Source organism: Oryzias melastigma, linkage group LG15 (assembly GCF_002922805.2).
Source record: "Oryzias melastigma strain HK-1 linkage group LG15, ASM292280v2, whole genome shotgun sequence".
In the NCBI taxonomy this organism is placed as follows: domain Eukaryota; kingdom Metazoa; phylum Chordata; class Actinopteri; order Beloniformes; family Adrianichthyidae; genus Oryzias; species Oryzias melastigma.
In genome coordinates, this window is record NC_050526.1 from 20,549,846 (window position 1) to 20,565,768 (window position 15,923).

A 15,923-nucleotide genomic window follows, 5' to 3' on the forward strand; every position below is an offset into this window, starting at 1 on the left:
TCTTGGTGTGGAGTCAGCCACCCGCACTTCCCATCATCCATCCGTTTACACTCTCTCCTGCTAGCTTACAGCCCCTCACAAGCTAACATTCCCCGTTTAACAAAAACAGAGAGCAATATTAGAGCTATCTAGCTGAACAGTTTTGACCCAGATGAGCTCAAATGAGGAAACTGACGACATACAGTGAAAGAGAAAGTATGTGGACCCTTTAGGAGTGCTTCAAGTTCTATAGGAAATGGACACATTTTTTTTTAACTCAATCTTAATCAAAATAATGGAGAAAGACATTGACAAATAAACAATTCAGACCCACATAAGTTTTTACATTTTTACTGAACACAATCATGTGTCCAGGTTCACATATTTTATCCTGAAAATGTACATGCATCAGACCAGAGAACAGCAGGGAGCTTGTGTCCCGCCTATTTTAGTTTCTACATTACACCTATAAGTTTTGTCTAATTTCGTTTTTTTTTTTCCTTGTTGTAAAAATAAATTATTTTGTTGAATGAAAAAATCTTTTAGAAACGCAATTTGGAGCTCAATTTCCTTAATATATGTCCACCATCATCAAAAAAGGCTACGATTACATATTAAAAATAACAAAAAAAACAATTTTTATTGAAGTGGGTTTTTAAAATATAAAAATATTCCACATTTTTCCATAAATGTGGGCCTGAGTATTAAAGCTTCCAGGAAAAAAAATGATGATTAGATCAAATTCTTCCTTTTATTTTAAAACCATCTTGGTATTTTGCTGGTTTAGTCCTTAAAGGTAAATGCTAATGTAGAATCTTTGTTCTTGAAACAACATAAAACTAATAGCAGAAACGTATTTGTTAAAGTAAAGATGAAGAAGGACAGAAGACATTTTTAAGTAATAAATCCAAAAGTTAACTCTTCAATGGCATCTTCAGACCATAAAGAATTTGTACTGCACAGAAACAATTATTTCAGCAAATAAAAGACAAAAAATGTGAGTTTCAAACGACTAATTCTTACTGGTAGAAGTCCGCCTCCTTCACAGCCTCCTCGCATCTCTTCAGGGTTTTGGTATGCTGGTTCTGCAGAGACTGCAGGTCTGCCATCGCCCTCATGCACTGACTCTTCAGACGCTCATAGTCATGGCTGGCTTTGGAATTTGGCCTTAAAGAGAAAAAAATGCAGCAAGAAATCAAAACTCTGTTTAGCATTGGCTAATAGTTTACCCATGAAGGGATCAGACTGAAGGATACACCAAAAAATGACCTTCTACTTGTAGGAGAAAATGTATAAAATGGGAGTACAATCTCGAAGTATAAATCTAAGAATGTAAAAAATGAGATTATTATCATTTACACATTGAAATGCAATTTAGAAAAATTCAGCTCCTCTACGAGCGATGAATAAAACTATAAGCAGTTAAACTGCATGTTCTGGGAGAAATTACAACAAAGTTTGATGTTTTTTTGTTTTATGGGAGGGTGCCTTTGTGCAAAATAAAATAGTAGCATTAATAAGAACAGCTCAGGAACCAAGCCAAGATTCGCACCTGCAGTCATCGAAGGTGGTCCCAGGCGATGCCAAAGCCAGGCGCTTCCGAAGCTCATCTCGCTCCCTGGTTACCTGGCGGAGCTGCAATATGATGGTGTCCAGGCTGTCGACTGTGTGCCGGTTGTCGTTGGTGGCAGGTGGAGGCGAGGCAGCTTCACCATTAACAGGTGAACCTGCATTAGTGAGCACATAGACAGAAAAAAGGCATTTATTTATTTTTTTCCACGCATAGATTTATATCTAAAAGGCATCCAGTCAAACCAATTAGATGAAATTTGGTCCATTCCAGCTCTAAAAGGCAGGGACATTTAAATGTAAGTGGCTAAAATGTAATATTTGTATGGCATTTCGTTGAGCTAAGGTATTAAATTAGTGTGTAAGAAATAAAACTCATCGTTCAATTAGAAAATAAATGCTTAATATGGAGGTACCCCAAAAATTCTCATTTTTTTATTTGTCAAATACGTATGAGGCAAAATTTAAAAGCAACTTTAAGATTGTTGAAAGAATTTAGACAAACATATATTAGATTATAATCTTTAATGCTTTTTATTTTGTTTATTTTTTTGCATTTATTGCACGGCTCCTTTAACTTGCAGCTCTATCAGACCATCTGGTGTATTTCTGCTGATGTGTTTGCATCATCCTCTGGTTCTTTTCAGTTAAACACATGAAACTTGACTCAGAAATGATCAAATATTAAAAACACGAGTAGTGTCAGTGTTTGATAAGTCTAATGACTGGTAGTTGTGCCTCTAACAGTGGTTAGCAGTTTTTATAAATATACAATTGGATTTTTGTGTGTTTTTTGTATGTTTAGAACGGTAAAAAAAACAGATTTAAAATTATGTTCAAAGCTTTTTTCAGAAGTTTAGCTTTGTAATAAAAATATTATAACCCCAACAAGGCTGGATGTGGTTGCCAAAATATTAAATCACTTTGATATTGGAAAGGTCACATTTTCACTCAATCATGATTAATTACGATTTTAGGGCTGGGTTAATAAAATAGATATAAATTGATCTAAGCTTCATAGATTAATAATCGAAACATAAAAGTAGAGATCGATCTAACTCATAATGCCAAAGTTTGCTAGCTTGATGCTAACGTATAATGGGATTTCCCATAGTACAGCTAACGCTAGGTCGACCTAAACATGCATTGCTGACTAAATCAACAACTTTATAAACTCACAGATATTAATTTTCAAAACTTTTTAAAGGAAATATTTCTTAAAGTAACCATTTGTGGTTATCCTCATACTTTCTTCTTCTTCTGGAATAATTTGTAATGCTATAGCGCGATCGCCACCTAGTGGCCAAACTGAAACGCCCTCCAGGAGAAGCAGAACAATTGTTGGAGCTTCTCTGTTAGAGAATCCATGTAACTGCTTGGTATTAACAATCTCATTATTATTTCACTACCACATTTTTACAGTATGTAAAGTACATTATATTTAAAAGTGTCCTTAAAAAAATATTTCTTTAATAGAATCTGTTTTCCCATAACTAGCACTAGCATACACTAAATGAAGGCGAACTTCCCCTAAAAAAAAATGAAATTTTCACATTAAAAAACTTAATCGAAGCAGTTTTTTGCCTGAAAATGAAATAGTTTTAAAGGAAAATCAATTGGTAATTTTAATTTAACCTATTTTTGTATTATTTTAGAAAATAATTGTTTCTCTTGGTTACACTGCAAACAAACCACACAAGTTCAATTATTGTTAATTGTGCCATCAAAACCCATACCGACATGGGACAGTTGTGCTGTTATTGTGACGAGTTAATAGGAAAAATGATTTTTGCTTTATGATATTATGATAAAAGCTTGAACACAACCAAAAACACAAAAAACAAACTATTACAATTTCTATTTTTACAAGAAACAAAACATTTCAACAAGAAATGCCTTCATTTAACCTTTCAGCTTTGGTCTCTAGTTTTTTTTGTGTGTACAATCTTCTATTGGCCATAGGCTACAGATTCATAAGAATTTAAATGGCAAAATACATTGCTAAAATATGATAACGTTCACATTAATTTGTGGTAATTATTTAATTTTCTATGTGGGATTTAAACTCAGAATTTTCCCTTTCTGGTTTCATTCACAATTTGCCAAACAGTCAAGCTGTCCTGAACTGTCATTGTAATTCATGTTCGGGGTTGTTTTCCACAAAAGAACATCCAAGACAGGAAATTTGGGGATTATGTGCATCTTAGAGTCAACATTTGGACCTTTTAGAGGTTTATGTAACACAGCTGAGTCATCTGGCCCTTTGTCAAAAGTAAGGAAAGGCAAACATGGCAAACCTGGGTAAAGAATGAAGGGGGGGGGGCACACACTGCAGTGTTACTGACTACACTGAGGGTTCAAAAAGAAATGAGCGGACTTCTTGACCTCTTTATCTAAGGGAGCAGCAATGGACTTTACTTCAGCCCTCCTTGTGTTTGGAGTCTGACCACTCTGAGGGAGCGTGATTTCAACGAGCGTTTCCATTCAAAACATACCGACACTACTGAGAGAGCTGCTGCTTTCCGAGTCAGACGGCATAGTGGAGAGAACGCTGTATGTGGAACCTGCCAAGAAACAAAGATCAAAAAACAGAGATAGTCAGAAATGCAGCAACGAGGAATGGATCTACGGCCGTAAATCTCTGTCTCTTGTGCGGAAGAAAAAAAAAAAAAAAGTTTAACATTTTTTGCACAAATGCATGATAAATTCAGATTTTAAATCACATCTTCAATACTCCAGAGTGGCTCTATATTATCACTAGAGTACTGTTGTCATTAAACCTCCCCACTCTCATTCTGCAATCTCCCCAGCTTTGATGTATGGTCCGTATGTTTCTGCTACACAGGCAGAATGTCACGGCTAAAATGGGATTTCCAATTTTTATGTTATGTGCAGATAAAAAACAGGAAGACACAGAATATCGCTCTCTATATGAGCATCAGTACACGCTATTAAACTGAGGGATATTTTACTGCCACTGATGTAACTCAGAGAAAAGGCTGTAGCCTCCCTTAGTACTGTGGAGTTCTGCTCCAAAGTGAAGTATATACACGACCGACAACACTAAACAGATTTGCAGTTTTCTAGATTTATTTCTATTGCAGGATGCACCGGATGACCAATATTAGTTTGAGTACTCTTACCCTGTCATGACAACCTGAGTGGCTTCTTTAGAAGCGAGGTTTTAGATTCCAAAATCTTTTGAAACAATCCCCTAAAAATTACCAGATATTCCTGGAACCTCAAAAAACACAAAAGCCATTAAATCCAAAAAATTAAAATCCCATTCCAATCATCTTTTGATCCATTTTAAAAGCATTCCCAGTAGTCTTTTAATTATAACTATGCAGTTTTTAGCTAAAATTTTAAAAAAATATTGTATATTCTAGGACATAGTTTCTGCAGAGCAGCACTAGTTCATTGGAAATTTGTCTCCGAGTTGTGGCTGGGAATATTGGCTCGAAGTGAGCCCGCCCCTACTTCCCATCATCAGCTTACACACAGTCCTAGCTTTAAAAAACCTGGAGCTTTTTCACTGCTTTGACACTTTGCACCAACCCTCTTCCACCTGAGAGTTAATGTGCTGGTATTGGGTAGCGATGGTCCAACGTGAATACTATATGCTGAGAGTGTGTTCAAGAAGGCCTGTTTAGTAAGTTCTTGAATGCACATCACATGCCCGTCGCTTTAGAGCTTTAGAGCTTAAGAATGAGACTTTAAGAGAAATAGGTCAAATGCACAAACTTGATCAGATCAAAAAAGACGGCAAACAAGTTGATGATGTAAGACTAGGAGAAAAAAAAGACATTTGATCTTTTTCTACAACGGAATTTTGATGCGTTGATCTGCCATTACTTTCATGTTGCACTATCAGTAGTAATGTAACCCATTGTGGAGGCATAATTATTTCTCTGTAGCAAATACAATGACGCATAAAGCTTTGATTTAATTTTTTTCTTAGCCATGTAACTGGCATGGTTTAGAGTAAAAAAACTATGGGTACATTTAGACACGAAAAGTCCATTGGTTCAGATTGAGTCCACCAAAGTTGGTCCGGATTGAGTAAAACCACATGACTAAATATCTCTTCAGTCATTGGCCAGGAATTACAAGGGTGGGCAACAAGAGAAAGAATAATGGAAGTCCTAAGCTTTGCGATCCTTGTTGGGATAGTTCATTCATTCAAACTTCATATTTCGGACCAATTTTGAACATCTGTTTCCACGTACAACACATAAGCCTCGTTTCCGCTGAGAGGTCCAATACTGGAGGAGTGATACGGGATGGACCAGTTGGGTTAAGCCTCGCTTCCACTGAGCGGTTTGTTTTCACAGCACGTGTGGTGTAGACTGCTAGCGTGTCATTGCATCATTGTAGTGCGACGACTAGAAAAGCAACAATGGAGGTCATCCAGCAGCTCGTCTTTTTCTTACTTTGATTTTTGTACATCGTTTGTAACAGGAATTTAATGTTCTTTGAGAGAAGATTGCGGGCAGCTAAGACGAATGCGGCCATGAAGAGGAAGCGCTATATTGATGCTTTCTAATGTCGTCATCACTTTCTGCCAATCAGCGGGTGGCAACATTGGTTCTACCTCAACCATCCCCTTCTATTTTTCTATGGACCTACAATGAATGGGGGTCCTCAACAGGTACGGGTCAGAACCGTTTAACACGTCCATTTAGCAATAGAAACGCTCAAAATACTGGATTGAACCGGACTGTACCGGACTACTCAGTAGGAACGAGGCATTATTTTTGTACTTTAATACGGCGGAGGAATCCCACAAGACGTTGGCTATGAATGTGGGCTGATAAGTGTTTGTGACCTATAGATTGCCGGGATAACAGTGTTAGAGGTAATGTGTATAACCTCAAGAGTTGTTTTAATAAGCCTGAATTCATTCGACCAAAATTTAGCGAGTTGCCGTTGCATCATTGCTCCACCTTTGTCCGTGGCTCTCTGTTTATATCACATTATACCCGGCTACGGTGGCCGTTTTGGTTCAGTTCTACCACTCCAAGCTTGGAGCCTATTCAGACAGAGGAAAAACTCTGAGCTCATTCCAATTGGAAACAAACCCAGACCACCTAGAAAGATGGGTTAGTCAGCAGTTCCTCAGATTCACTTTTTGGTGTATTCAGGCTGAAAATTTGGTCCGGATTATCGGGGGAAACAAACTCTGGTTCACTTTAAGTAAACCAAATCTGTCCAATCTGAATACAGCCCAAGTCAGGGTTGCCAAACTCATTTTACCACGGAGCCACTGAAGGCAGAGTCTGGCTAAGGCTGGGTCGTATGGGGTTCCATTTGTTCCAAAAATATGTTTGTGTGTCCACTAGCTGTATTTTTGGGTCCATTGTCTATGTAAACTGAGCAAGTTTATTGAACATTTGTTCATGTCTATGTACTACTAAGGAATATCTTCATGAAACAACAGGAGCTAACGTCGCTAGCAACTGTTGCTAAGGACTTTACCGATGACCAGATCAAACGACAATACCAAATGCAAAATTTTAAGCATACAACAAGCTGAAATATCACAAAGCAAATACCAAGCTGTCATCAAATAAGCATACATTCAGAAGATATTGCTTAGTAGACATTGAACTTTCAATAACTTGGGGGCCGCAAGTGACCCGTGGGTTGCCAGTTTGAGGCCCCTGACTTAAGTGAGATGCTACGCCACATTCTAGATGGCTTTAAAGACCTTCACTGCAGATTTAGACATTTGATTCTAGGATAATTAAACTATAGAAAAATAAAAAATTAGACCAACATGAAGGCGCATGCTTCATGATATATGGCCTAAACTGATGGGTTTCCTCCACCCTTTTCATTAATAACATTTGCTCAGACGCTTAATCCTTTTTTGTCCCACTCTATAAAATAAATACAAAATATTAAATATCTTTAAACATGCAATTTGAAACACTATCATAAATTAAAATCAAAGTAATCTAACTCTAAATGCAGCTAAAGACCTTTGGATTTCAGCAGCCTTTTAACATAATGCGGGTTTTTATGCATGCAATATTTTATGATTATTTTATATTTAATCCAATTTATTGCTTTTATGCAGCTTTTGACCCGTGTGGTTAAGCACTTAGTCATCCTTTCTGTAAAAAGAGCAATATAAAAAAACTGCTTCCTTAAAGGTAACTCACCAATCGTCATTAACTCACAATCTTGTTCGGCTCCAAGGACAAAAATGTGCATAAATGTGCACAAATGTATATATGTGTCAAGGGTTAATGAGTTGGATCCATCAGCATGTGAATGCAGTATGGACCGCCTGTCAGATACACACTAGCTATCCGGTGGTCAATGCAGAGTCAGCAGCAACATGCTTTTTATCATTGATACCTATTAGCACCCGGCACAATCTATAAGTTTCATCAATAGCCAACGTGTTCCGCGCATCTATAAAACCGACGCCCTTCAGGGGAGAACAGATAAGCTGGTTCACGATGGAAAAATCCAGCAGAGGTTCCACCTCTGACCGATAGCCAGAATCACAGAAATTCACACATCCACTGGAAGCTCTTCACATAACACATCTCCAGTCCTTAATGGAAAGTGAAACCAATTCATCAAATCTGATATTGCCGCATAGGACCTAAAGCAATGCTAACAAAGGCCTGTTGCTGTGATCTAAATAGGTCAGGGGAGTGCTCGCCACTCCAGAGGCTCCACTTCCCCCACTCCTCCGTCTGTTTTCCTTCACAATCGAGCCGAGTGCTAAGCTACAGTTGCTTCAAACAACCAGATTATGTTCTCCGCCACATTAACCAAGATGACACATGTTGCCATGGAGAAACTGAATGAGATAAAAGGTGAGTTCTGCAGTGTGGGGAAAAAAACAGATGCTAGTAGAGAAATAGCACAATAAAATGACTCCTACTTTTGGGTAATTCATTAAAATAACAGTTTTCAAACCTAAAACACTGAATATCTGCTTTTGCTTCAATAGATTACATTGACTACATTGTTTGAAAGATTTGACCTTTTCTTGGTATCGTCATATTTATAGAGCTACTTGGTGCTGCATCATCTTCTGTAGTTAGCGACTTTTCATTGACAGTGATTAATAGTAATTACATAAGTCACACACTGTGTGCCTGTAGAGTTCAATATGTCCTTCAGCCCGCTCCCCGTTAGCGTCCTCAGCTTCACAACCTTTTCAACTACAGAACAGCTTCTTTTATGGTGAGGCTGAAGGATGTGTCAGCATTAAGCTCGAGCGCAGAAAGAATATCTTCAAGCGGCATTGCGGCGCTTTAAATCCCAGCTCTCCACATGTGGATGACATAATTTAAACAGGAGGTGTCTCAGTTGCAAAATCCCGTCACAACTATGGGTTCTTATTCTCCGCCAACGCTGAGCAGCAAACCAACAGAAATGCTTTCAGGTTTCTTTCATTTGCGTGACCTACCAGGTAAATCTGACGGGTTTGGTCTCAATTCTGTAAATACGTCCAAAACAGTGTGTTGAGATAAATAATGTTACCAGTAATGCAAAAACAAAACAGTAAAATGAGAAGCCTTTTTTTTCCCCCCAACGACAATAGAACTGCTTAAACTTCCTTATTACCTAGGAAAGTAAAAGATATTAAGATATAAAATTGATCGTGGGAGTAACAGTAACAGTAAGCCGTATCAGTTAGATATGTAACAAAATTTGATCGCGCAACTGCAGTTTTGTTTGAAAAAAACCACAGATATGAACAAGATTATCTTGGTTCAAAGGTATAAAATCAATCAAGAAGTAAATATTTGATTTCTGGCAAACTGCAGTTTCTCTTTTTTTCCCTACTTTTTCCCTTACTTTTTCCCTTACTTTTTCCCTTACTTTTTCTGTTTATGCGATGCAAACAAAAAGACGTCCAATCATAACCTTGCTTTTTCCAAGTCAATACCTGAATAAATTTCTCTGTCAAATGCCATGCATTATTATTGATAGCTTTAAATGGCATGATTAAGAAATATCTACATTTTAGTGATTTTGGTAAAAGAATCAGACTGTATCAAATCACTAAAAAGTTATGTATCGACGTGTGGACCATGTATTGAGATAGGTATTGAATCGTGTGAGAGGGAAAGATACACATCCCTCTTTATTAACCCAAGAAAGGCAAGTTACATTTACCGCATTTGTGTCACTAATGTGCATTTAGTACTTTTGCTGTTGGATTTCTTTATCTAGAAAAGGTGAAATGTGTCATCATTCGTTCATATGCTCCAGAAATGAAGGCGAGTTGTGGGGTTTCTGCAGGGGTAAGGACACAATCGAGCAGGGTTCTGGGCATTGAGCCAGCAAAGCTTACTACCAGTGTAAATCAAAGATCATCTGATTTCAGGAGTCTGCACATAAAACGCAAAGACATTTAACATAAGGAATCAATGAGCCAGGATTACTCCACCATAAGCTAGAGACTCCACTAACAGCTCTGTGTTCATCTTCTCAGCCGAGTCGGACCAATTCACCTTTACACAAATGGAGCCGTGTCTGACCTTTAGCATTTTTCAAAATAAGATCTTCTGTACTATTGACTAAAACCCAGTGCGTCCCTCGGACACAAGTCTTATTTTGATTTATGAAAGCAATCTGGTAAATGTTGGGTCATGTCAGTCCATCCACATGTCAGGGTGACTAAGCTGCAGTGAAAAGCCCCACAGTGCTTACCGGCCCAACCTTTTCTCTGTTCAATGAGGACTTGTTTAGCACTGATCATTTCCTTTTGAAGTGTGTCTCTATGACTGGGGAAGGTTTGAGATAAAACCTGATTTTTTATTTTTAAACACGTAGCTGCTGCTTTTATGGTGCAAATTATTACTATATTCCTCTAAAATGTAATACATCTTATTTTGGAAATTAATCATTGCATGACGTGATAGTAAAAAAGTTAATTAGCAAGTGTTTTTTTTTTAAAGGTCACCAAAAAAAGAGGACAAAGTAAGTTATCTCAATTTAGAAATTTTATATATTAGACATAAGAATTTTGTGGCGCAAATAAAATCCAACATCCAAATCTAAATAATGGATTGCCATTAATTTAAAAAACGCATTTTACTAAGATTCCTTGAGCTATGATGGAAAAGGTGTGGGAAGAAAAAACAAGGCACAAAAACCAGTTTAAAATATACTTAAGATCAGAACTCTACTAACAACCACTTTGGTTAAATTGAACCTATTTTCAAAATCTAAAAGTGAAAACTTAGTAAAAAAAAGAATAAAAAAGAAATAAATGGCCAATGCTGATCTCATCACCAGCACTGGAAAACGATGTGAACTATTGCTCACCTCTGGTCATAATAGTGGACACGTCTTCTCATAGCAACTTACCGGTACCTAAAAATTCCTTTGATTATTTTCTCCTTCAACGTGCATTTTATTTTCATTTAGCTTTGCTTTATCTTCAGAATTACAGTTGGGAATAAATTTGCACACAATGTAGCATCTGCTAAATCACGGATTACATTTATGGAGATACATTTACGAAATGACTTGATTACCCTAATCCAGGAAAACGAGGTTAACTGAGGTTCTGTGCTTTTTTTCTTCCAGTCATTGTTTTAATGTCAGTTTTTTTTTTTATTGCAACCATGTTATTAATTGAAGTTGGGTTTAAAAATATAATCCATTATTAAACTCAAACTTCTCTTAAAAATGTAATATCAAAAACCATGAGATAAATCTCCTGTAAATCAGTTATTGGTTTTTCCTCAGGCAGAAATACTGCTTTTCTGTTAGGCCTTTCAGCTACATTCAATTCAAATCGTTTGGCTTTTAGGAAATAATTTTCATAACAAAATTGGCTTGGCATTGCTAAATTGAAATTGATTGGATTACATCACAAAAGGTAATCAAAATTAAAGGAATGTAATGCCAAGCTCTAAAATGTACTGAACAAAAATAATATGCTAAATATGCACTAATTGTACACTGTGTGTCTCAGACACTGACAGGATGAACTTGTTAAAATTAAGATGGATTGATGATTATGAAAGTTAACTTTTTGGATCTCTTTTTAACATGATCCAATCAGAACTAGATGACAAACCTGCTGGACTTACAGCAACATAAAGTTCTATGAAGCGTTGATTTGGTGACCGCGATGTAGTATAGCATGATGCTAATGACAACAAGCTGCTCCGTGTGTCATCTATGATCCTGGACCGGGTAAAAGTCAGATAATACTTTCACTGACTGGACTTTAAGACGTGGTGGCTAAATACAACAAAATTCATTCAAGGGATTTTTTTTTTTTGAAGCGTGTAAAAATCAAACAAGAAAAGGCGTTCTAAAATGAACACTGGTTAATAGTGAAGCAGCTTGGTAGTGTGGTGGATTTTTTGGATAACTTCATGTGTCTAAAAGACATTGACATTGTCCTTTACAGTGATGGGTGCTGGAAATGGTTAGAATTTTGACACATTAGTTATAAAATTTGGTGATAAAGTTCTGTTATTGCTTTATCTTTTGGCTGTGGAGGTTAGATGAACCTAAAAAGGGACGACAATACGGTGAATCATTCTATTTATAGATCCACTTAAATGAACTTGTATTTTTAATATGTTCTTGTAGCCTTTTTCTTATAATAAAAAGGACATATGTACAGAAAATTAGGATACAAACAAGTTTGGGTATTCGATAAAAGCTTGTAGGTGTGACATAGAAGTTATATCGTCAAGCCACAAGGTTCCTGCTCCACTTCATTGTAATGTATCCGCTTGCAGACAAATTCATGTAGGTCTTTGTTTTCCTCGTCTGAGCCGACTTCTAGTTCAAAAATATATGGCTAGAAAAGCTCCAAATATTGCTCTGCATTTATGTTGCATCACTAATGTTAGGGGCTGTAAGCTACAAGTGTAAACGTATGGATGACGGGAAATAAGGGTGGGCTTCCTCTGCACCAACAGTTCTATCCACAAATCAGAGGCGACTTTCTAATAAACTAGTTTTGCAGAAGCTATGTTCTTTAAATTTTGGTTAAAAACAACTCAATCATGATTAAGCCACTAGGAACGCTTTGAAAATAGCTTAAAGGATGATTGGAGTTGGACTTAATAGAAAGGGAAGCATAACAGGGTGAGCGACAGCGCGTGTCACTGAATGACTGACACTGACATGACATCAGAGTGGCGTAAAGAAGCCAAGATAGAGCACCTCCTAGGTCATAACTACGTCTGCGAGACCACTGTGGTTTATGGGACGGGACAGAAACTTATTGACAGAGAAGAGAGCACCCCCTCCAACAACACATAAACACTGGCCAATGTCCTAGGCTGCTGTACACAGAGCAAGCTGCTGACTCGGCACTTTGGGTCGGCTCAACTCCTCAACAAAAGGCCTGTTGTCCGCCTTTCTCTTACTCCCTCTTTCTATTACCCTCCTCTTGTCTTTCTTCTCTAACAGAGAAATGGAAACAGTTGAGGAATTGGAGAAAAAAAAAAGTCAAAGGGGATGGATGGAGAGTCAGAAAAGAGAAGGACGACAAGAAAAGGAAAAGCAAGCAGAAGAAGCAGCAGATTGTGGACGATGCAGAGTGTCAAGGAGAATTGTGCTCCCCTCCTCTCCGAGTGTGTTTAAATCACTGTCATGGACCCTGGAGACCAACTTGGAGGGGGAGGGGTTGCTCAAGGTACATCTCTATTATTCCGTTCTTTGGGTTCAACCAAAAAAGGGATGTCTGTGTGGCGTTTGTAGATGACTGCACAGGCAAATGCATGAAATGAACGCATCCAAATGAAGGCATGCAAATCTCTAAGGGATTTGCTTTGCAATTTTATTTCAAATGTCTTTACAAGTGACAGTTATAAAGCTTACAGACTCAGAAACCAGGCAAAACAAGACAATTGTGCACTGAATTGCAGAATAAGCACTACATTCTTACAGAGTCTGAGCTTTAAGCAAAAAGAGAATTAATGTGTGAGCTTTTTTCCTTTAGAGCGAAAAAGCTTTTTTTTTTAACGAATGCGTGTGTGGCTGGAGGTTCAGCTGGCAAAGGAAGCACATCAGACGACAAGAGCGGGCAGGCAGCATGAGGGGAGGACAAGCTGAGAGTGGGTTGCTATCAGCAAAACTCATCACACCGATTCCCCTCTCTTCACACACAGCCAGCGCCGCGCACTGACACACCACGGCTCGGAGGATTTCATCCCCGCGAGCTGGCTCTACAAGCCTCTTCTGCTGAAGGTTATCGGCGAGCAGCTTGTTTTCAGTCACACTAAAACAATAATCACATCAGCCCAACTGCTATACTCAAAACAATAAAGAAAACCATAATGGTTTGAAGTAAAAACAGAGGAAGCTAAAAAAATATAGAAGAGGACTGCAGAGGCATGATAAAGCATGCCTCGCAACGAAAGTTTACACCAAAGAGGGGCAAGCAGGGCCTAATCCTCTGTTGAATAACCCCAGGCTGACAAGCCAGACTCACTACTTGTGTGCATACTCTTCTCCAACACAGGGTCGGTCAACTCTAAGGCCTGCTGCACCGCCATAAATGTAAAGATAGATGCTAAATGGTCCAAGAAAGGCAGCAAAACTTTAACCCACATTGCCAAGTCATGCCAAAGAAATCAATGGGCCAACCGAGCGACGAAATGTGCAGGTAGGAGCAGGTAAAGAACTGCAGGATGAATGCAGCTGCAGCAGCAACACTCCTTTAGTGATCCTGTCAGCAGAACAGCCACAAACCTACTCAGCACTACTGGAAAAGTTGTACCTGCTGGCATTAAACTACTTGGTGAACGAGTCATCACTTATTTTACTTTGAACTACAAGGTCATATCAGTAATATAGTCAAAATAGGTGTTTAATGTGGATAAAAATGTATATGTCAAGACCCACTGGGATGAAAACTGTCTTGGTGCCAACATCTTGTGGCATTTTCTGAACATGAAGAAAATAAAGCTACAAATTGTGTTTGAGTACTTCTTTGTTAAAAATGAAAAAGCTTGTTGCTGTAAGTAGAAGCTACAATCGGCAGATAGAAAGCTCCCTACTCCACTCAGATGCATCCACTTGTAGGCGACTGGATCCATATGCGTCTTTGTTTTCCTCGTCCGAGCTGGCATCTGGCTCAAAACTGTACAGCTGGAAAGCTCCAGTATTGCTCGCCATTTTCATTGCACCAGTAATCTTAGGTTGGAGGTCATGAGGAATTGTAAGCTAGTGGGAGAGGGTGATGACAGGACTACTGCCGCTCTGCAGAAACTATGTCTAAGAAAACACAGGTTTCTTAATTTTGGCAAAAATTACAATACAAAAGGCCATTGGGAACACTTGGGTTTTAAGACCCTTTGAGATATGCACTCTTTATGGATGATATAATTCTGAACCACTGTTTGACTATTAAACCAAATCGTGGGCAAAGTGAATCGTAGCATTTCTACTGGATACCAGTATGTTTATAATGTTTAAATTTAAGAAAGACTTAGCACTTATTGTATTGCTACAATACAGAATGCTTAGTATAAGACAACTGGAAAGATTTTCTTCATTGGTACTTGCTTATTGGCTGATACGTCCCCTATGGGTAAAACTGGCTCGGGTCTAGGAATACAAAAGGGGACAATAACAAAAACTGGACACCAATGAGAATAAAGGGAACACAGTTTATTAAGCAAAGAAAACTCTGTGTCCTGAAATGAGAGAACAAAAAACTTGAATAATTAGTGCGCTGGTCCAAACAAAAAGACAAACCATAGGGAACCGGAACCTTGACCAAAAATAAAATAAGTCAGGGAGACTGATGACCCAGACATGTCAACCGTTGGAGTCAGCAGCTCCCTGCTAACCAAAATCTACCTAAAACGCACAAATAAACAAAGCCCGCAAACTAAGACTACCAAGGTCCAACCCCAAACTCTTCTGTCCTGCTCCCTGCCTGCCTTGGTGTGGCCTCATCCGTTTTAAATAGCCATATAGCTGCCAATTAAGGCACATTGGTCACACCTGCCAGGTGAGCAGAAGGACTGGATGGAGAAAAAGTCCAGCAGTTAGCAGCAGGACGTAGCATTAGCAAATTAAGACAGAAATCAAACCGTGACCCAAATTTGAACCGAATCGTGAGGAAAGTACATTGTTCCATCCCTAACACTGCTCGCTGATTTTACAAACAGCAACCAGAGCCATTTAAGTAGCGGAGGAATTGTTTCAAGAACAGAGTATAAATAAATAATGAGACTACCATGAGAAATTTGAAATATGTTAGCACGATTTCTCCAGGATCCAAATGATCCTCCTTTAGCATGGCTTCAACGTGCGCACAGGCATGGGTTGATACTGTCCAACATGTCAGCACACCCGTTGTTATGGAAACAAGTCAGGGTACCTTTTGCACAAACCACGTCATACTACTGATTTCA

The 15,923-nt window shown here is 38.3% G+C and overlaps 1 protein-coding gene across 3 annotated transcripts in view; it reads right to left on the bottom strand.

The window, feature by feature from the left end:
• dlg5a (discs, large homolog 5a (Drosophila)) overlaps nt 1–15,923 on the bottom strand; it is a 39,086-nt gene that overhangs the window by 22,048 nt on the left and 1,115 nt on the right. For 2 of the 3 annotated variants that reach the window (XM_024296596.2, XM_024296595.2), the window contains exons 2-4: nt 4,044–4,112; nt 1,532–1,706; nt 1,003–1,146 (exon numbers count right to left, since the gene is read on the bottom strand). In XM_024296596.2, the coding sequence (XP_024152364.1) occupies nt 1,003–1,146; nt 1,532–1,706; nt 4,044–4,112 (388 nt within the window). The remainder of the gene's footprint in view (nt 1–1,002; nt 1,147–1,531; nt 1,707–4,043; nt 4,113–15,923) is intronic. The other variant, XM_024296597.2, reaches the window with a different exon arrangement.